Below are 21,692 nucleotides of genomic sequence, written 5' to 3' on the forward strand. Positions count from 1 at the left end.
AGCCCCGCGAGGCCTCGCTGCGCCCCCGCAGTGCCCAGGAACCGGCCAGCGGTTCCTGTGCCCGAGTGCCTCGCGGCTCCCTGTCCACGCAGGCTCCTCGGGGACCGCTGTCACAAACTGCTTCCCCGGGTCTGCAGCAGCCACCCGCAGCATGGGACCCCCTGGCTCCTTGTAGGGGCTTCTGACAGGTCCCTCCACCATTTGGCAGGTTTCCTTCCCAAAAGGTGGGTCTGTGACCCTGTGGGAGCCTCCCCTAAGGGCTCTCCCTACCAGCCCAGTTGAGCGCCCCTCAGCAGGGTGCCTTGGCTCCCCGCTGGCAGGGAGCTCCCTCCCCGGCTGCAGTCCGTGTGCCCAGGCTCCGCAGTGCCCTGCCTTACCTCTCTCCTTCCTTCCTCTTCATTTCCCTGCAAGGTGTCCTCGCAGTTCTGTGAGTTAAGAGTTCCTACCTGCCGTGGTTGCCCTCCATTGTGGGATATTTGGCCCCCAAGCCCATGCCGTCCCCCCACAGCTGCAGCTCCCTTTTCCCCCCCACACCAACATTGCCAGGGCTCCCCTACCTGTTCCGGAGGGCCCTGCGTGGCCTCCCCTCCCCATCCTCTCCCTTATGGCTCTCCTAGACCCGTGTTCTGTGGTTCTTAGATTATTTGCAGCTCTAGAATCTTTGTGTTCTTCCCTCAGTGTCTTCTTACACCTTTAATGGCTGCAYCCCCATTTTTTCTTTGAGTTGTTGTTGTTGTTCCTTCCTGTAGCCCCGCAGTGATGTTGTGTGGCCTCCCGTCTGGCCTAGCGCTGGGCTTGGGGCTGGTTACTCTTTGTTCTCGGCTCCTGTTTCAGCCCTGCTTCCACAGCTTGCTTGGACCAGGTGCCTTATCAGGCCTTCACACCCTGGCGCGGGTGGCCTAGTCAGGCTGTCCCCCTTTTTGGCTTCCTCTGGACCCACTGAGCCATGCGAGGGGCAGCGGGAGGAGCTGTAGCTGTAGTTCCTCTGTATTGTTACCCAAAGACAAGACGGGAAGATTTCCCTTAGCCTGAGGCTAGGAACCACCCATAGGGAGTTGCCCTCTTCTGTGCTATTTTTGCTATAGCTGCCTGATTTTTCTTTGTAGCTGTTAAAATACTGTCTAACCCTCGCGTTACTGTGACATGTCTTAGAAACAACAGGCTAGTTGTTCTTCTGCCGTCGGCTTGCTGTTGTCTTTGAGGCACAGGGAGACGCGGTTGCTGCTGCGTTCCGCGCGATGCGTGTGCTTCGGCAGTGCTTATCTTGTGCTCACTGTGAGGAGGGAAAACATCGCTCTGCATGATGCAGCGTCTTAGGCGTTACTCAGAGCGGTCCTTTCTCTGTCGCCCTTTGCAAGTCTGCCTTCCTTTCAGACGCCTCTGTGATCGCTTTGTTACGTTGGGCCCAGCACCGACAGACCCCCGTGCCAGTGTAGTCACGTGTGGGARCTGTCCCCTCGCGGCGTCGCTCATGCAGAGTTATTTCCTCCGTCTGCGACTTGTTGCCGTCCCTGTAGTTTACTTCCTGCACTGAGACACTGAGGGTCTGCACGGTGTGCACGAGCTGGTCCTCCCCTCTGTGAGAGGAAATAGCCAAGCCCTCCAAAGGGGTTAATGTTCAGTGCACCAAACACATCTCAGCTGAGCTGGAGCACCAGGTGACCTGATCTAGTCCGTTCATCTGCTTTAAAACAAGACGTCTTTTAAGGTCTTTTCCTGCACACAGTGCTGAATATCAGAATCGCTTCTGCAGGAGCCTGGATGAACCCTGTGGTTTCTTAATGCTCTTTGTGGCAGGGGTCCCATGTGAGTAAGGAGGAAGGATGCCGCAGTCTACTTTAATATMTATGTATTGTTGTCAGTGAGAAGAGCAAGGACAAAGACTTTTTTTTCAGTGCTCAAATGGGAACCCTTGTTTACCACAGGCTACTGGGATGCTAAGGTGAAAGGTGTATTGGATTTTACTTTGGAGAGCAGCTGAGCACATCCCTACATCTCTGCTTAATCATTTGCTGTGTTTTGCATCATTTCCTGCGTCAGCGTGGCTGGAAAAAGCCTAAACCAGCCATTCGTACTATGYGAACATAAACATGTTAAGAACAAGGATTATAAACAGATATTGTCCGCAGCTATCGAGCCTCCCATGTGTTAATCTGCAGAAGACCTTTAGCTAAACAGTGTCACATTTTCCAAATCAACCCAGGTATTGCGGTACCAAGGACTGATTTGTTTTGTTACCGTTGATTTCCTCCTGTTTCATCATCCCCTCTTCTGYGTGCTGCTGCCTGTGTGCCTTTTCTTGGCCTGGAGGCAGGGAGCGAGACTACGCTGTGGATAATTACAGCAGCCRTGCGGCTTTGGGAAGCTTTCTCTGTAAAGCCAGGCCTAATTTTAAACACAGCCRTTGAATGAGCGAGCACAGACTGCCCAAAGTGGTCAAGGGTGTTGGACAGGTCTGTCAGAGTGGCCGTAGGAGATGCGGGGAAGCTTTTACTTCACCTGAGGATGTAAATCTCTTCTAACCACATCTTTTGCTGCAGTTAGCTTGAGACCATGCCTCTAACGACCATTAAATCACTGCAGGAGCTTACCGTCTTCACAAGTGGGGTGCAAAATTTGCTAACCTCGCAGTTCCTTTGAATTTACTTGTTTGTCGTAGTCTCTCGCAAACACTTGGAAGATAAGTTTTGGCTTCCTCTGGTCCTGTCATTTGCTTTTCCAATAAAAACTGAGAGTTCTTGCTTACAAGACTGCAAAACTTTGGCTAACTTGTATCTGAGCCTCCTGATTGCCCAACTGCATGTGACTGCACCGCCTTGATAATACTGGGGGGGCAAATGGGATTATAGGTATAGGGARTTGGATGTGCAGTGCCTAGAGGCAGATCATAGTTAACATCTGTTTAACTGCTGTTGTCGAAGTCTGAGCTGGGAAAGAAAGAAAAACTGCCTGCAGTGCTTGATCAGCTGTTTTGGGACCTGTCAGACTTGTACCAGCATCAAGCTTCTTAAAAAAAACCCTGCGTTTAGCCCCGTTCCTGGTCTCAGGCTGGCACTGGTGCAGCAAGAGGAACTCCTGGTCGCCTATTTCTGAACAGATGGGTAAAAGGGTGTTAGGAGAGAAGAAAGAAARTAGAGATGGAGATGTATGTGACAAGATGGAGCAGGAGGAGCCCCACTGCTTCCTCCTGAGCAATGCTGGGGAATCGGCAGAGTGGCAATATCATCTTAACAGTGACCTGCYGTGGATGAAGATGCAATAACCTCAAAAGTGGTGGTAGGAGACRAGGATGCAGAGCGTGGGAGCCCTGTTCCTCATGTGGACCTTGACAGCAGAGCTCCCTTCTCTCTCGCCACGTGTCCTTTCGTTGCCAGTGTCACTTTATGAGCCTCTGAAAACAGCGGAATGAATGGGATGGGCAGCACTTGTTTCATTCATCAGATAGGTCTCATTTCCAGCACGCCAGTTTTGGCATGTTGAGACTGCGCTTTGTTTACCAGACAGGATTTCAGCGGTGTCCTTGGGTGGCATCGGGAGAGCTYTCTGTTTGGATTAATTCCGTCTCAGACTTCTGTTTACTTTTATGAGCAATTTTTCTGCAATGTTTTGCTTTTTACAGCCATTTGTCATTACCTTGAACTGCTTGAAGACAAGCTTGCAGCGTGTGTTCCAGTGGAGTGCAAACAGAGGGAGCAGCTCTCCAAACTTTAAAGTAACTCTCAGGGATGTTGAAAGCTGTCTAGCTCCAGCAGCAGAATGATCTTAAGTTAACTTAAAATGTGAAAAGCAGGTACTAAGCAGGTACTGGTACTGAGCTTTACGTCTGATGAAGACTTCAGTATCTGAACAAGCGAGTTCTTAGTTTTGGGGCTGTGTAGCAGCCTGTGGTGTAGCTGGATGTTCTGTGCTAAGGCAGGTGGTGATTCTCTTTCTGATTGGCACCTTTGGGACCCAATAGCCGTCCCAGAGAGCCCAAGCAAGAAAAACCGAGTACTGCCTGTTTTTCAKCCCCTTCTGAGCAGAAAACAAGTTACTTGCACTAGTCTGCTAACATGAGGAGCCCTGCTGCAGTCCTACTGCCCATTCATCTGGAACAGTAGTTAGTATTGGGGACCTTGGAAACAGAAATACACTTTTTTGATGCTTAAAAGTAACAGAAGAAACACAAACCTGTTGCTTTTGTGGTGCTGGCCAGCGAGGTGATAGGGGTGGCGGGAAGTGGGATGTTTCTCCTCACCTTTGTGCGAGCTTCCTGAGCAGACTAAACTGATTGTTCGAACACACGGCGGGCAGCGCGAGCGAGCGACCGCAGAAAGGGCGCTCTACTTCTCTTCTGCCTCATCAACAGAGGTGTTCTTTTTATAGACAGAGAAGTGTTATTTTTATTTCCAGAGGGCAAATCTTTTGAGGCTTTCAGATGAGCGTAGAGTGAGGAATTTGTTGGTTTGATTCAAGCGCTGAAATGATAAGTATTACGATAAGAAGCATTTCCGTAAAGAAACAGTGTACAAGAAGTGTGCAAGAAGTGAAGAAGAAATTTATAATTTAGTTCACATTCTGCCTGTGGTTTCTTCCATTAAATAYATATCAAAATGTCTTTTTGTGCTATCATCTAACACTGTTTAAAAGAGCACATTTTAGGGACTTCACATGTTGTAAATTGTAGCGTCTGTGCCAGGTAGAGACTAGGAACTCTTTGCTCAACCAAGAGGTGGCAATTCAGTTTGGGTTCAGTCTCAAGCGCCGCTCTCTTGGTTTTAAACCATCAGCTGTCTTGGATTAACACCACAATCAGCCTGGTTCTTTCTCTGAGCATGGAGGAAAAGATGGGGCTTTAGCCTGAGTTAAATTTCTGTAGGAATGTTTCCGTTGCTTAATGCAAGTCTATGTTATGTTTTACATGCTCTTTGAGACTCATCTGTTCTGACAAAATTTGGGAAGCCTCCCAGTGCTGTCTTACCATTGGTGTACTGTGAGCCTGCCTCGCTGCTGGAGATTTTTGGATGCTGTGTGAAAGCAACAGCTGTTACTTCCTTTCTTTAAAAAAGCAAAACAAAACAAAACCACACACACTTGTAGCTTTTCTCATTCCTTCTAACTATAGTTCGGGTTCCAAGAACTAAGAGCTAACATTAAACCTTTGCATGTTTTGAGAACGTGGATTTACTGAGACCACATTGCCAGAAAGTACATTGTTGGGCTTGTAATTGTTCTCTCAAATAGATATAGATATTAAATGAATATTAAGAGTGTGTTTAAATGTAGTAGCAGTGCTGAATTAGAGGATTGATTAAGCCACTTTTATGCCACTTAGTTTTAGAGGAAATCTTATTGTCTCACAGTCTCATTGCTAAATTAGAAGATTTTACATTGGATATCCCTTCTGGTGCTGCAGTTTACTTTTCTAAGGAAGAGAAGCTTCCTTGGTTGCCGCAGGAAAGGCCACTGCCTGGCTTTGCAGCTGATGTGCACGGAAGCGCAGGGCACAGTGCTCCTCCCGGGGTCTGCTGCTGGGATTTTATTAAAACCCAGGGTCCAGGGAGCCCCTGCCAGGCCCTGCTGTTCGGGTCTGCTGGCCCTGGAGCTGAAAGTGAACAAAACMGTGCTCCCGAGGCTGCCCTCGTCTGCCTTGTTGCTGGAGCCGATTAGGATGTCTTGATGTGGTCAAAGGTTTTTGCAGGATACTAAAATAGGGATAATGAAAAAACAAGCCTAAAAACTTTGGAGTTCTTCCTCTAAGAACTATGGTAAGTGGGTGAGGAAAAAAAGAATCKTAAAAGTGCACATTGTCCAATAAATAAATCAGGAAAATCTGATAACAACCGTTGTTATAGATGAGATAAAAATAAATAAMTCTTAAGATACCTTAGGTATTAATCAAATGGCTGAAGGCCAAAAGCCTTCTGTTCTCAGTCCTGTAATCCCATTGGAATACCGGTGGAAGTAAAAGGATGAGGATTTGGCCCTGCATCTACCAGCTGCTACCAAATAAGGCTCCCTGCAGAATCCAGTAGCAGCGGGATGGGAATCCAGGCGCGGGATGTGGGAGGATGCCGTGTTCCCTGCGAGCCGCCGCGGCACGAGGGCAGAGGACTCGCTTCTCCTCGAGGAGTAGCTTTCGTTTTCCCGTAGCTCCATGTTCCCATAGCAGGAGGGTTTTGCTGGCTTCCCTGTCTAGCTCAGCCATGGTCTTCATGCCATTCAGTGGGATGGGAAGGATGGCGTTGGGGCTCCAAGGATGAGACCCCCAGCTGTATTCTGGATGTTCTTCCCTTGTAACAGTCCTGAATGCTCCTTGCCAGCCTAATCCTGGTGTTTCAGATGGCCCTGCAATGTCGCTATGGTAAGTGCCTGGCTCACCTGAGCTGCCTGTCGAGTGGGTGGGTGGGCTTGCTTGCACAAAGCTGATAATTTGGCTCCTTTTGAGCGAGGGAGAGCGAYATTTAACTTCTGTGGATAATGCTGCAGCATTACCGGCTTCCATGTGGAATGCTGTGCTTCGCAGTAGGGTTATCTTGCTGGCTGTCGGAGGWGGGGGAATCTATGTGAGAAAATGCAGTTTATTAATCTGATGCCCTAAGGAAGGGATATAGTTTTGTATGTAATTTAAGGCAGTAGAAAAAACAGCAGCGTATTTCTCATGTTTGTCCTTAAATATCACTGCGTGTTTAATTGGAACCCTGTAAAGTGTTTATGCCATTCCAAAGTCTTCAGGTAGCTTTTAAACTGCTGCTTTTTGGCTTGGCTCGTTTTCTAGGTGGATTTGAGCCCTTATCTTCCGATCTTGTTCTAGTTTACTGGGATGATTTGAGCGTCATGCTCGATTAGTGCATTTGATAAACATGTTTGGGAAGGATGCCTGGAGCCTATGGAAAACATACTGAGGGCTTAAGCAATCACCGTGCCGGGAGTTGTCCAGGTTCTAACTCATCCTGAGGAGACAGTCCTGGTGTGTTTTTTATCCGCTCTTGTAGCTGACCAGAGTTTCATCTGCTTTAAGTGCTTTCCTTGGGGCGCTCTGTCTGGGCTGGCAGAATGAACTTGTTTCAGACTTCTGTTTTTTTTGCAGCAAGGCACATCCAAACTCAAGATTGTTTGTAGGATTTTCTTGGATGGCAACTCTGGCTTTTCGATGGCGATGCAGGCAGTAAGTKGACCTTTGCTGTGTCGGTGGTATCTCCGAGCACGCCGCACACAGCTCCGTCGGCAGGAGGCTGTACTCAGAGGTGCCCAGCTGGGCACACGGGCTCTGCTGGAGCAGAGCTGAGATGCTTAGAGGCATGGGAAGGTGATTGCAAGGAGAGATTTTGCAGACTCTCCCCCATAGCTGTCTGGGGTCTTTGCTCTAACCTCACGTGGGTACTTCCCAGTTTATAAAACACTGATCGTTATCATGTTGTTTTAATCACTGGTGTGTGCTAGAAGCCCAGACAGTGCCCCCTTCACCAGTGGAGAGCTCGGCTTCCGTCACTGAACCGCTGACTCGCAGCCCTGGCTTCTGTTTTGACATTTGATTCCTGTGGCTGACCTCTGGTTTTCTTCTCTTTCTTCCCCTCTTTCTGGAGTCCTTTTGTTGCAGTGAGTTCACATCATGTCTTGGTCATTTCATACCCATAGAAGAAACCCTTGCTGCATTTTCTTTTCATTTTTTGCCAGACTCAAGTGCTTTTAATGCAGAATTGCCAACCAGGAGGAGCAAATTCCATGTCCTCTTGTATATATGTATCTGTATAATCTCTATGTGTCCCATTCTTAGAATTGCTTTGCTGGTGCTGGTTTCCCCCTCCGTGCTTCCTGGAGCTGGTTTCCAGGGTGTGACCACTGCCTGGGGGAAGGATGTTGCTTTCGGATTAGCTTGTTAACCCTGAGCCTTTTGACCTTCCGTGTCTTATTCTACATGGTTAGTTAGATTTATTCCCTCAGTTTCTTCATTGGATTTACTGTATGTCATTAGGTTTGTAAATAGCTATTAATTCTGTGTTTATGACCACAAAGAGGGTTTATAGAGCAGCTACCGAAGCAGTTTTACCTGCAGCGAGGCACAGCAGTGCTGATTTGTACCTGTGCTCCCGCGGCAGCACCGTGTTCCTGGTGACCGCAGGGCTGCTCCCGTCTGCTTGGAGCACCTCACCTGCACCCTGGCCTGGGTGAGGTGCTTTGATCGCTGTGGGTCTCTCTCACGCCTTGCAGAAATGCCTGCCTTCGTGACACAGTTATGACAGAAGGCAGGCAGCTGGCGGAGTGCGTAGGTGCTTTCCTTTGGTGCTTTTTCTCTGTGTTTGGCACTTTAGTTATTTGACATCAACAGCCTCCTTAATGTTTCATAATACATAAAAATAAAAATTGTCTGCCCTGAAGTTCTCACGGTCCAAAGACACAAGGCATAGAGAGAAGTACAGATGTTGAGAGCTTTTGTATCTGGCCTCATTCATTTGCTTTTAGATAGATTTGATTGATTTTACTTCTACCTTCTGTAGAGTTACTTTCTGAGAAGAAATATCACTGGAGCATAATGACTGTATTGGATATGCCGAGCTGAACAACTGCCCCTAAGAATATGCCATGATCTCAGCTGTGAAACAGGCTGCATTGTTCGTCCTGCCGTATTGAGCAGCGCGTGGAGCTGCCCGTGCCAACGGGCAGCTGCCAGCCGGACAGCTGGCTACTGTGGATAGCTGCCCTCAGTTGCCTGAGAGGATCYTGTTTTCCACATTAGGAACTCAGTTATTTGAAGGGCCCAATTTCCAAACAGGGCCAGTGACTTGTGAATGGATGGAAAAGGTTGGACTCCTCCTCTGCTTCAGACAGTGAATATTGCTCCGCGCAAGAGAGAAGGGAGCAGCTGAAACGCGATGGGCTCTTTTCTGTCTCGTCGCTAGAGTTATTCCTGTCGTCAGTACAAACGCAGTTTGTCAGTGTGGGCTGGTTCTGGCATCTCCTGAAATGACTTACGGGATGCAGGGACCSCTCAAATGTATATAAGAAATGTAAATGGCTATAGAAATGGCTGTAATAAATGGCTATAAGAAATACTGCTGTGTCTTGCTAGTTTTGTATGCAACTGTGTTGACCAACTTCGTGTTCTTATGTGAGGGGACTGAGTGAAGGGGAAGAGCGTGTGTGAGGAAGGGAGGGTTGTGTATTGCTAGCAGCGAAATGATTTTTTCTTTTCTGCAGGAAGTCACTTCAGGGCCCAACATAAATAGTGAAACCCTAGAAATTTCTCAGCCCGTGCCTTCGGCTGCTAACCGTGTCCCTGTGCTGCCACGCTGCTCTGCCCGTCGCTGTGGTCCCGCTGCACGCAGCAGCTCCTTGGGCTGCAGAAGTTAAACAGAGGAGGAAAAAAGCAGCAGCAGCGCCTGAATCATTTCATAAAGTCATCTCGATCTTATCTGCAGCCCTTTCCGCCCAAACCCACCAAAGTCTCCGCGGGGCTGGTGCCTATAAATAGCGCGGCTGCGCTCGTGTGGAGATGGGCAGCCGGAACCCGAGGCTTGTTTTCCGCCAGCTCGCCCAGCACCGGCCTCTCCCGTGTGAGTTGCACCGCTACAGGCTCCTGGAGAGAGAGGCTGGCAAGAGGCTGCCTTGGCACGGGGAGGGGCCAGGTGACCTGTGGGGTGTTGCCTTTGGGCTTAAAAAAGAAAAAAAAAAAAAAAAAAGGGAAAAAAAAAGATGCAGTTTTAAAGAGGAATGGAGGCGTGCGGGCGTCGTGCCGAGGTGAGTGAGCGCTGCAGTGCGAGGGCCGCGCTYGAGTCGCGGGGCTGGGTGAGAGCTGCTGCCGCCCGGGTGCCGAGCGTCCCCCAGGGCCCTTGGCTCGCCCGGAGTCTGGGCGCTTTGCCCCTGGGCACCTGCCACGGGAGCTTCCTGCCTCCCTTCGGGGCTTTGCAGATTCACTAGCTAGTTTTCCGTCTCACTTTTTAGTTATATGTCTGTTTGTCCAAGGAATGCAAAGGGATCCCACCGTGCTGCTGGCCTCATCTGGAAAATCTCTTGCCACTTTCCCACTTCCTTCCCCTCAGGCTAAAGCAAGTAGCAGAAGTGTCATCCCTCTGGCCAAGCAGTGTGCGTGCTGGAGCTTAGGTGCACGTGCCGGAGCTTCGAGGAGCTCGTCAGGCGGGCTGTACATACACCGAGATACAGGCTGCCCTGGAGCTGGCCCTGCAGTTTGTGCCATTCGGCTGCTGGGAATGGGAGACGCAGAGAGGGCCAGTGGTCTGGGGGATCTCGGCACTGTGTGCGCGCTCCCCAGGCCCAGGGGAGGGCCCCGACCCCTGACTGTGGCGTTAGGCTCTGCGGGGCACTGCCGGGGCAGGCRGGTTCTGCATCCTCTCTCACTGGGAAGCTTCGGGTTGAGATGGCCGCGGAGTCGCAGAYCCCGGCGCGGCACCGTGACCAGCTCCAGCTACCTCGCGGCCTGGGCTCTCAGCTCTCCGTGTCCTGTTYTACTTCTGGACACTAAAGCCACTCCTGGATGCCCTATATGGCTCCGAAGCGCATATTCCTAAAGCCCTGTCCCTGTTGCTGGGGCTCATGGAAAACGGATTCCAAAATGCCTGGAGAGTCACCTCTCCCAAGGTGTGGGAGCTAATGCAGGGAACGGTTGGTTTTGCTATGAGCTTGTTTTTCAGTCACACATTTTCTTACTCCCTTTTAATTCTTTTAAAGACGCTGTGAAATGTTGTGATTCCTGGTTGAACCACATGTATAAAGTTGGTGTTTGCCTGCGAACTGCTGGGCGAGACGGGAGGAGCGGGGTGAAACAGCAGTGTTTGGGGTTTGCTGTCCTTGGAAAGGGCTGAGTGTCCCGGGCTCCATGGTAAAGTAGATGCTTTTTTCTTGGAGATGTGGAACCTCCTGCTCTTTCCACCCACCAGAGGAAGGTACGTTTGGCTCCAGAGCTTTGCATCCATCCTTCTTTCAGAACGAGTGTCCCGTGCCCGTCCAGGCCCTGCTGTCTGTGAGGCCAGCGTGAAGATGCTCGACCAAGCAGGAGAGGCATGACCCGTCAGACGGATGTTTCTCCTTGTAATCAGTGCTTTCTTTCCAAGTGCTTTTTGAGGGAACTTGGAGCTTGGCAAGGAGCRGTGCGCGTGGAAAGTATTAAAATCTGCAGCTGTTTCAAAAAGGGAAAGACCCACATTAGAAATATATATAGCATTTTAAAAGCAAGTTTAGTGCCCTGGAAAGGATTTCTAAAACAACCTAAACCCTTTGGATCCGTAAGAGCATTTATTTTGTGCTCTGCAGTAGCCTGGCAGTGTGTGTAGTGCTGTGTTTGAGCTGATACTCATCGGTTGACCTCGTTCTGTTGTGAACCTGAGCTACGCTGAGACCTCTAGTATGTTAAAGCTGTCTCATTTTGCTGGCGTTGAGATACCACATAACCTGTCTTACAAGGTTGTCGGGCCGCTTGCTCCCTGTTTTTTAACTGTGTGTGTGTTTGTCCATGGGGTCCCTCCGTGGGGACAGGGTTTCTTGGGAGAAGAGGATTTTTCTTGAAATTCTGCACCATCACATATTGCCATTTAGTAATTCTTAGTACTATGTTCAGTTAGTAATTTGGGGTCGAACCCTTGGCTCCAGATCCTCTGCCCCTTGTCCATCCAAGCTGCAGCTTTTTGCCATGATCCTCCTGTAGCTGTTGGTGTTCAGGATCTGTCCTCAGCAGAAGTATTAATAACATATAGTTGACGAAATAGGATGAAGTGCGTGGGGATTAAATATATCCCCCGACGTATGCACAGTATGTGAGGGAGCATCTGGGACTGCGTATGCTGGTATGTCAATCTAGTCCTAAAGCAGTAAAAAAAAAAAAAGAAGAAAGAAGAAAGGCAGTGTGCGTAGACAGTTTTGGCACTGCAGCCCTGGGAATTGGCAGCCAGCCAGAGAGTACTGAGGCAGGGCCAAGACTATCTGAAGAAGACCAAATGCTGAAGTTGCAGTTAGTTCCTGCCTCGTCTGGCTTCACTTGTCACCCTGTGTGCCTGCCGCCCAGGTTTGTGCTGGGTAGATGCTGCTAAATTCCCAGGGCAGAACCGGAGAGCGGGGCTGGATGTGCTGGGAATCAAAGGCAGCTGAAGTGAGCGGCAGGATTGCCTGCGACCACAGGGACACCTCCGTGAGTTTAACTGTTAGGCTTCCTGCACCGTCCGTATGCTTTGCGAAGCTCCTTCAAACAGTTATTTATCTTATATCTTGCTAGCAGTGGAGATGAGGAGAAAACCCCAGCGTGGGTTGTGTGTTGCGGTGATTTAATCTTGATGAGTTTGCCTGCTTGTTTGAATGGATTTGTTAAGTGCTTCCAGCAGAGGGCACTCAGATTATTGTTCTCAAACTTCAGTCTTTTTTGATATGGGGAAGAGATTCCTGAAATGAAAATTCATACTTCATTCTTCTCCCTTGCTTGTTTTGCAGACTGTCATAAAAGAGGGGATGCTGATGAAGCAGACGAGCTCCTTCCAGCGCTGGAAGAGACGCTACTTCAAGCTGCGCGGACGGACGCTTTACTATGCAAAAACTGCCAAGGTAAGGACATGAGCCCGTGGAGGAGAGTCAGGTTTGGGTCATCAGAGGTACTTTGGCCTCTGAGAAGGCAGAGCTCAGTCCAGAAGAAAAGCAAATGCTCTGGAAGCTTCTGTCTTCAGGCTTTATCACTGTTAGATGTTCCCTGCGTTTTGCCTCGCGCTTTGAAATCGTTAATCTTTCAGTAAAACAYCGTGTCGCCCTGTGATGCTATTGTTCTATCCTTTTTTTCCCCCTTCCCAGTTTATAAGTCAGAACTACCCTACGTCAGGGCTAGTGCCTTGATGGACATCCCACTAGCCAGACTAGCTATCAGGCAGGCTCCTTTCACAAGAACCAAGCCTACAAAATTATTTTTAGAAATAGTCCCATAGTAAATATAAAATCACTGAGTTCCCCAACAGAAGGCAGAAGCAAATAGGAGTGCCAGGATACGGAACTAGGCTCCCAAGTCCTTCRTGCTGTTAGTGCTGAGCCCTTCCTTCAGATCACAGAAGGCTTTGCTGGAGCATGCTGCACAGACGCACCAATGTGTCCCTCAGGTCTGCTGCTTATACCCTGGTTTCACTAGTTCATTAGAGCTTTGATTTTTTCCTTTCCAGTCCATTATTTTTGATGAGGTGGATCTGACAGATGCCAGCGTGGCAGAATCCAGCACTAAGAATGTCAACAACAGCTTCACGGTAGGATTTACTTCCTTGTTTCCCATCCTTCTTGCATCTTTCTCATAATTCCCTTCTCCTTAGCTTGATTTTAAAACATCTAAGCAACCTTCATCACCTCTTTTTCTTGAGCAAACTTATTTCAATGTTTTTATTTTAAAAGACTGTTACAGTTTTGATTGAATATGCAAAGAGAATGACTGATAGCAAACTGTGTGTGCTTCGATTTGTGGCAGGAAGACATCAAATCAAAGAACTCTCCCATTTTGTCCTGCTTTGGGCTTGCTAGGGTCTTTGGAAGGATCATCAAAGTTGAAGCTTCCACTTCTAATCTGTGTGCAGCATTATGACTGAACTTCCACAAGTCAGCAAAGTCTTGAACATATGTTTCCCCACAGCAGTCGTAACTCCGTGCACATGGAAAATATGTTGGGTTGCTATATATGGTGCTAAAGCTTTGCCTTCAGGGATGTTCTTACCTATAAGCTAGTAGGTTTTGACAGAATCCATTTACATAGTAGTACAGAAAAATTTGTTCTGCAAAGGGAATTAGGGGTGATATATGTGATGATGTTAGAGGTCTGGTTAAAGGAATTTGGTGTTCCCTTCAGTCCTGAAAATATGTAAACTTCTTTCTCTGATTTTACTGAGATGTAGGATGTGTGTGTGTTTGTATATGCACGCTAGTCTGTATATAAGCAAAAAGCAGTAACTGAAAGGAGTTGCACAGAAGTAACTATTGAATTGGTTTATAGTATTTGTTAGATAAGGAAAGTGCATTTAAATATTTATAGTCGAGCAGTGGTGGTGTCAGTCCTTCATTTTCTCCAGCCCTGGCAGAAGCGGGTAAAGATGCTCATGTTCCAGGGGTGCAGGTGCTTCCTAAGCTCCATTTGGGGAGCAGTCTCCTGGGCAGGACAGGAGCTGGAGTCCGGCTGTGCTTGTCCGCAGCTCCCGAGTGCTGAGCTTAGCTCAGAGCAGGAGCCTCTCCGAAGCCTCCTGGAGTTATTGTTATCACTGGGAAACATCTCATCCCTGTCAGAGACACTAGATGCATTCGTTGTAGGAACAGCAGGAAATGCATGATCTCCTTGCCCCTCAGCTTGCCCCGTCTGAGCCCSCAGTGAGCATTTGCTTCCGTGCCTCTGGTGTGAGGTTCCCGAGGCTGCAGGAGGCTCCCGAGGCACGTCCTCGGCTCCTCGCCGTGTCCCAGGGCTCAGCAAAACCCCGGGGAAAACGTCTGTCCTCTCCTGATTTATCTGCTCTATCCCTCATGGCTCATAGAGGGGCTTGTCTGTGGTTTACCATGAGCTATAAAAATACCTTGCAAATCAGGAGGCTGACTGGTTTTGCTGCTATTTGCTCTGCCACATCACTGACATCAGTGCTTTGGATTCCTTGCAGTTTTGCAATTTTCTCTTGGTTTCCTTTTTGAGCACTCTTTCCCCCTCATCTTCCCAGCTCAGCCGCTCTGTAAACATCTGAGTTTTGTTGCATTTTTTCCCTGTTTTGTGTCAGAGAGATTCATTGTTGAGTTTGCATCCTAAATTTGAAACATCGAATATTTGTWGCTTGTAACAGACACGGCTGTTCTCAAGTTTCAGATGTTCTGTTTTTCTTTCTGTGTGTTCTTCACTGGAGGCTCTTAGCTTTTGATTTAGGAAGGGCTGTTTTCTGTGAGAGGAAATTCCTCCGCTGCAGCTGTACTGTTCAAGGCATGGGTTGTTGTGTCTGGAGAATAGCAGGTACAATCCTCATATGAACGGGTTGGGATTAGAAGAGGAGGAATGAAGCTTAGAACATATAGCAGTGGCGCAGATGGAAGAGTAAGTTTCAAGCATACAGGTGCCAGTAAGCCCTTCACATAGGAAGAAATCTGACAGCTATTTACTTGCAGCAAGCAGGGAGGAGAGAGAAAAGCGAGTGTATGAAGATATAGACCTCTTCCTCTCAAAAGAAGATAATGTCATATAGGTTGTGCTCTTGTTTAATAACTCAGTCTTGTGTAGATGTCATCAGTGCCCTGTTTGCGCTGGGGATAGTCAGGACAATTTGTAGGACTGTGACTTGGAGCTAAGGGAGTGACCGTRGGATGGGCTGGGAAAGTGGAGCTGGGGCATCTCTGAGCTGACGAGGCCGCGCAGCTGCGTCCCATGAGAAGTGTAAGGAAAAGCTTTTTATTTGGCTCTTGTTCCTTTTAGGTCAGCACTGTGGCTGCAGGCTTATTTAGCATTAACAGGAAGCCTCTAGGAACCAATCCTACAGCAGCTGAGTGGTAGGAGAGGTAGTGGCTCTGTAGGACTTGCTCTGAGGAGAACTTGGGTTGGAATCTTTGCTATTTGTATTACTTCTCTGCCATCTCTGTCCTTCAAAGTCATCTGTCTCCGAAGTTTATCTTCTTTGGAAGTGATTGGTTCTTTCCATGTATAGTCCCTTAGTTTTCCAGGTCTTTCACCAGTGGATTTTCCTAGGGCTGCTGCCTTTCACTGCGCCTTTGAGGAGGGGATCAGCTGTAAACAAGGTGAAAACCAGCTCCAGTGCCAGTGCGGTGCCCAGGCCTAGTAGTGGCACCACAGCCGCCTTCCTGGTGAATTTGTAGGGAGTGGGCCCTTGGGGCCAGTACGTGTTGGGCACCGGGGGTGCCTGCTCTCCGYGCAGCGCCGCTAGCACCGTTCCAGCGGCCTCCACACGCTGCCGTTGCTCCCGTCYGGGAGCAGTGAATTATTCTGCGCTGCCAGACTCATCTCGTTGGTTACGCAGAGCTTGAGCACCCTGTTTTCCTGCTAAATGAGAACAGAGCAGAAGTRTGTTGTGGTTAGCAGCATTCAGATACTGCTCCACTTCTTGTGGGGACCTTCAGTGCCACCAGATCCAGCGTGGCTGGGGGCTCCCTTCGCCAATCAGCTCCTGCTGTTTGTGGTCCTGGTTTGGTTGGGCTTGCTGCTATAAAACTTCTGCCTTGTAAAGTAAATTTCTCCTGGGGAGCCCAGCAGTTTAGTACATGWTGCTGGCTGGGAGTTCATCTACATGTTCTCCTAGTGCCCTGGACACCTTTTTCCTAAAAGATAGTGGTGAACGCTTTGCCTGGATTTTTGCCATCACTCTTTGCATGCACTTAGGCTCCTTGTGAAATGCACCCAGCAGCTTAGCATGGGCAAGGTCACAGCCTGACCTGAACTCTGAGCAGCTCTTTGCAACCACACCCTCCAGAAAAGCACGCTTTTCGGAAAGGAGCAGCTCTGTGCTCGCCCTGGGCACGTGGGGTCTTCCCAGTCCCCCTTCCCTTGAGCACTAGCTCTTGGTCAGGGTGGTTTTCCAGCTGCTCAAAGCTTTGCGCTGTGCCCGCCTGGCCCGCGGGCCGGCAGCTGCGCCCAGGAGCAGTAGCAGAGCCCCCAGAAGGAGGATTTCCACCTGGCACAGAGATCCTGGCTTTTGGGGACTGCTCCTCCCCAAATAGCACCTTCATCCGTGTCTGGGACGTGGGCAGGCCGGCCCGCCCGCACTCCCKGGTGGGGCTGCTGCGGCCCTGCTTCGGCCAGGCGCTGCTCGCTCTGCTGGTGTCCCGCCCATGCAGGTGTGTGGCCACCACGGCTGTTCCCTCAGGAGCCCTTAGCCTGGCTTGCCAGCTCCTTAGGCCCTCCTCTGTAAAGCTTGGTCTGGCAAGCAAGTTCTTCCCCCTGGGGCTGGTGTGTTGGCCGAACACCTGCCCCTTCCGAAGCTTGCCRGCTGTGCTACACGTTAATGCCAGAGCGCACAGAGCCCTTCCTAGCTCACTGGGCCTGGCCTGGCCTGGGCGGGAYCTGTGTGCAGCACAAGGGGAAAACAATCTCGTTAACAAGAACGGAGGACCTGTGTCCATAGGAGAGGGGCTAGGAAGGACAGCAGCTCTTTCTTGTTGGGCTTCTGTGTTTCCATCCCATTTTCCCACAGTGGTTTGGTACCACATTCCCTTCACTCCTAGCACAGGGCGGGATGGACTTTCACCCCCATCCGGGTAACGTTTTACGTCTATTACAACATCCACTTCCTGTCTCGTCTTATTCAGAGCTCTGTGATTCCAAGGAAGAACATTCCCCTCGGTGGAGCCGTGCGCAGCTCCACTCCTTTCCACTGCCCTAGCGAAAGTGAAGCCCGCATTCAGCTGCCAGCAGCCCTGTGCTGACCCCTCCTCCAGAGTTACAGTCTCTTCCATGGAAGAGGTGGAGCTTGAACTCCTGTGCTCCTGGAAACCCTTTTCTATTGGGAAGCACCTCACAGGAAACGGGTGTTCTTGCAGTCAGAGCCAGCCTCTCCACTCCCTGCTGCAGAAGGAAATCTGCCCCAGCTCCTCCTCAAGCAGAAGCTAATCAGCTTGTGGCAAGTGGAACGGAGCTCTGAAAGACTGACCACAGAGGGGACTATCCTATTAATGGCATGTCAGCCTGCTTAGCGTTTTCCTGAGGGAGCTGGCTGCTCTGGACTCTAGTTTAGAGGAAGATTGAACGCGAATGGTAAGAGCAGAAATCTGAGTTTTCTCAGCTGGGCATTGAGGAAACCAGCACCTGCTGCAGGTGAGCAGGGTCCCACGGCTTTGGAGTACGCGTGCCCGTGTGAGCATGCCTCGCGTGTGTCCCGGGAGCCCTCGCCGTGCTCCGCCGACTGCCTGGGTCTGCGCCGGYGTCCAGGTCCCTGCTGCAGAGCTGCCCTCAGGGGAAATGTGCCCATGTTGCCATCGGAAGTGCTGCACCCATCGCTTGAGAAACAGTAGTTACTAACTGGTGATTCACCGCAGCCCGTGTCAAAGGAGAGAGGAAGGTTCAGATTAGGGTAATATCCTCACTTCCACAGTGCTTGCGTGGCCTGAGGCAGCGACAGCTGTGATGGATCGAGGACTGTGGATCTGCGGGTGCTCCCCGTAGCGGGGAGAGCAGCTTCTCATCGCTGAGGGGCAGCAGAGGTGACATTTTGCAGCACGTGGCAGCCTGAGGGACACTTCTTCATTAGCACCCTGTGATTTAGCACTGAGCTGCTCGGGAGCAGAGGTGCCGGCTGTGTCCTGTGAGGTTGTGTGTGCCTGGGTGCCTGTCTGCTGTCACAGCTGCTCCGGCCCATCCCAGGACCCACAAGTGCTGGGGAGAAGCAGCGGGAACTTCAGTTTGGGGGCACTTGGCCTGTCCTGAGCACCCAAGGGAAGGGCTTGAACTGCGACAAAAGGTACAAGGGCCGAGGCGGCTGCTGCCGCCGAGGGGATGTTCTTGATGTGTGCAAGTGCATTTCACAATGCAATGAAAGTGCTCTGCCTTTCCTGTGGTTTTGGGTCAAGTTGGATCGTGAGCCTTAGTTGTCTTTCTTAGCAAGCGAAGGCAGTGGAGTCTGGTCTGAAGAGTTTGGCTGGGGGATAGAGGGATTGTTGAAGCTTCGTCTCGGGTAGGAGGTCTGCTGTGTGTGTGCAGTACTGCGAGGCACTGCTGAAGCGAGTGGAACCAGGCTCAGGGCTTGTAGTGCTAGTTTAAAATATAAGCTGCCGAGCACGTGACTTATTTTTATCAGGAGAAAGAATATAAGAACTTTTTGTTATGAGCTGTTTGCAGAACRCCAGGCTTGGACTTCGAGCTCAGGCTGATAGAGGATCACAGAAATCCGTGTGGCGTTTGCCCAGCTGCCCGTGGAGCTGTCCGTGGGGCATCAGCCCCTCTGGGAAGAAGCGCCGGGAAAGAGCCGTTCAGGGAGTAGCGGCCTTCGTGTGAGGGAGGAAATCTCCTTGTGCAGGGGTGGTGGGGCCCAAGGGTACAAGTTGGCTCATCAGGCTGCAGAGCTGCCCGTTTTCAGGATACATCTGGTTGTGTGGCAGGGAGTAACCAAGAGGTTTTGGGGAAGAGATGGTTCCTCACTGCCGTTGCTTGGATTGGGAAAATCTCTCCCTGCTGAGATTGTGTTTGCCCGTGAGATCAGCTAAGGTGGTCTCGGCAAGCAGTGCTTCTTCCCATCCTTTGCACCCTCCTGAAAGGATCGGATCTTCTCTAGGATGGATGGAGTCGCGGTGCGCGTGGCAGGCAGGGCTCTGCCGGGGCTGTATCCCTTCCCGTTCCYGCCTGTGGAAGGTGTTGCTCCCCGCCGGCACGGCGCACGGTGCCCGTGCTCTGCCTGTTTGTCCTGGCGGCTGGCACAGTGTCCTCTGCTAAGGGCTGCAAAGAGGGCTGGAGTCGGGACCTGCTGGACCCGCTCCCCTGCACCCGGTGAGCGCGACCCCGTCCCGCTTCCTGGCTGCACTGCTGCCCTTTCAAAGCCTGGGCTATTTTAGTAGTTTGTAATCCAGCCGACAGGACGTTTTTTTTTTTTTTTTCTGCTTGAGAAAAGGCCCTTTGGTAAACAGAGCTTTCTGAGTCACTGTTAGTCAGTGTGAACACTCATTTAAAAGTCTTTCATGCCCGGGGCTCGCGGGCTCTTGCTGCAGCGTCGTGCAGGAGCCGCTCGTCGCCCCGCTCGTCGCCCCACTCGCGCGTGGGAAGCCAAAGCTGCGGGGCCRCACGCGGGAGAGGAGGTAACACGGGGGAAGGGGCTGCTCGAAGGCCTCTGGGGGCAGCCAGCTGGGCATGCAGCTCCGCGTTACACAGGGACCTCGAGCGGGCCAGGGCTCTTGCAAAAAGCTGAAGCTACTTGAAGGAAAAGGTCAGGCTGAAAGAGGAGGGTTCTCCTAGAGAATAGGGACAGTCCCTAGGCACTAGGGATAAGTAGGGGGATGGAGAGCGAAGGTGGCTGTTTGTGAAGAGCTTTTGTTTCCCCAGAAAGCAGTTTGCTTGGAAATTGGTGTCTGTTACTGCCCTTGGGCCTGAACGCTGGCAGCTTTTGTCTGCTGCTGTTTGTTCTCAATAACCTTCACACGCTGCACCGTGCTTAATCTACCTTCCCCAGCGGGTCTGCAGCTTTCAGCATCTTTCTTCCGCATCCAGGTGAGGACGCAAAGGCAGATTCTGTGGGCAASGAGGCCTTGTGAGAAGGCCTTAGGTTTGAACTTACACCAGAGTTTACGTAAAGGAAAAGACCTTTTTTATGCACATCCTCCCTCTGGTCTTTTTGACGGGGTGGGGAGAGGCTTCCTAGCAGGGTCCTCAGAGTTGCCCTCTTGCCCGTCGCCTCGCCGCGGTGCTGGGGATGGTTTCCAGACGCTGTGTGTGACTGCTGGCCGGCGCGAGGTGCTGCTCCAACTGCTGCTTTCCCTGCGCTCCAGCTCCCCACCTCRCTTGCACACGGGGGCCAGCAGGAGCTGGGGCAAACAATAAGCTGTCAGTAGCAGGTCATTCTCCTACCATAGCCCTTTTATTGCTCAATTCAGTAATTTATGAGCTGTTAGCCTTGCTCCCGTGAGACCACGGGAGACAGCAGCGCTGGCGCTGGGGAACGTTGACCTGCCCCTCTGTTCCTCGTGGTTTTGCTTCTGTTTGAAGAAGCAGGCAGGTTTTTTGAAACTACCCTTTACCTTGGCAGTTGCACAGTGCTCACTGAGTAGCGCAGCTCTGTTTGGGAGCTCTTTTCCGGACCAGCCTGCATCCTTTGGAAAGCAGGTGGAGGAAGGATGCATGTGCATCCGCTGCGCGGAATGGGAGCAGAGCTGGTGACGGGGCTCTCCTAAATGCCTTGGCACTTGGAGGAGCAGCACTGCCTGTGCCCAAATGGGGCTTACCCTGCCTCACATCTCGAGTGACCGATACACGTGAGTTACCGGAACCGTCTCATTTTGCACCCGTGGGGCGCCAGTACCACGGCAGGGCCCATCCTGCCTATTCTGGGCTCTGACAGTGAATTAACTGGCTGCAGAAGTCCTAGAATCTCCCCTCGTCTGTGTTTTTCTTACCGATTGCCAAGAACAAGAATGTGCCTTGTTTAGGAACAGAGTTTCCAGAAGCGTGGAGGAATGTGACCCTGGTAGGAGAGACGATCATTTTCCCAGGGAATGCTTCTTCTGGGGAGCTTTCCCACTGCTGTGTCGGGGAAGGGAGAGGCTGGAGGAGCCCGGGAGGATGGAGGAGCGACGGGAGCTGTGTCCGTGGGCACAGTGTCACAGCAGCGTGTCGGGGACAGTGCTCGAAGAAGGAAGGTGCCCCTAGCAAATGAGGTATGGGTCACCAAATAAATCAGTCTAAAAACATACATATGGTTCTGAAAAAGCCCTTGACGTGCCTGTTTTTCTGTGGGATTGAGCTGTTGCTGGATTTTTCAGATTAACACTTAAGGTAAAAGAGCCACGTGGAAGTCAGGGATTAAATACAAGGTGTGGGATGGCCAAATGTTTGGGCATCTAGAGCATCTGTGAAGATGTTGGAATGAAAAACCAGACAAACCAAAAAAGCAGGATTTGGTACAATGATGAGGACATCCACCTTTTATTTGGTTTGATGGAGATGAGGGTTTCTCTAATCTTGCATTATAAAAATATAATACGAAACTAGAGCATTCCTGCAGTCTTGCGTGAAAACCTCTTTCCTTCCCTTTGAGGGAAACATCCATTTTCTGACTAAAACCAGTTGGTGC

General features: G+C 50.6%; 1 protein-coding gene across 4 annotated transcripts in view; it reads left to right on the plus strand.

Annotated features, from left to right (window-relative positions):
• Positions 1-12,417: 12,417 nt before the first annotated feature.
• Positions 12,418-21,692, plus strand: part of DGKD (diacylglycerol kinase delta) — a 39,274-nt gene continuing 29,999 nt past the window's right edge. Inside the window, exons 1-2 of one of the 4 annotated variants that reach the window (XM_026041585.1) lie at positions 12,418-12,525; positions 13,125-13,205. In XM_026041585.1, the coding sequence (XP_025897370.1) occupies positions 12,433-12,525; positions 13,125-13,205 (174 nt within the window). In that variant the 5' untranslated portion in view covers positions 12,418-12,432. Of the gene's footprint in view, positions 12,526-13,124; positions 13,206-17,630; positions 17,675-17,694; positions 17,735-21,692 lie in introns of those variants that run through there. The other 3 variants (XM_026041582.1, XM_026041583.1, XM_026041584.1) reach the window with 3 other exon arrangements.

This window comes from Nothoprocta perdicaria, unplaced genomic scaffold (genome assembly GCF_003342845.1).
Source record: "Nothoprocta perdicaria isolate Ctin4 unplaced genomic scaffold, notPer1 scaffold_289, whole genome shotgun sequence".
Classification (NCBI taxonomy): Eukaryota; Metazoa; Chordata; class Aves; order Tinamiformes; family Tinamidae; genus Nothoprocta; species Nothoprocta perdicaria.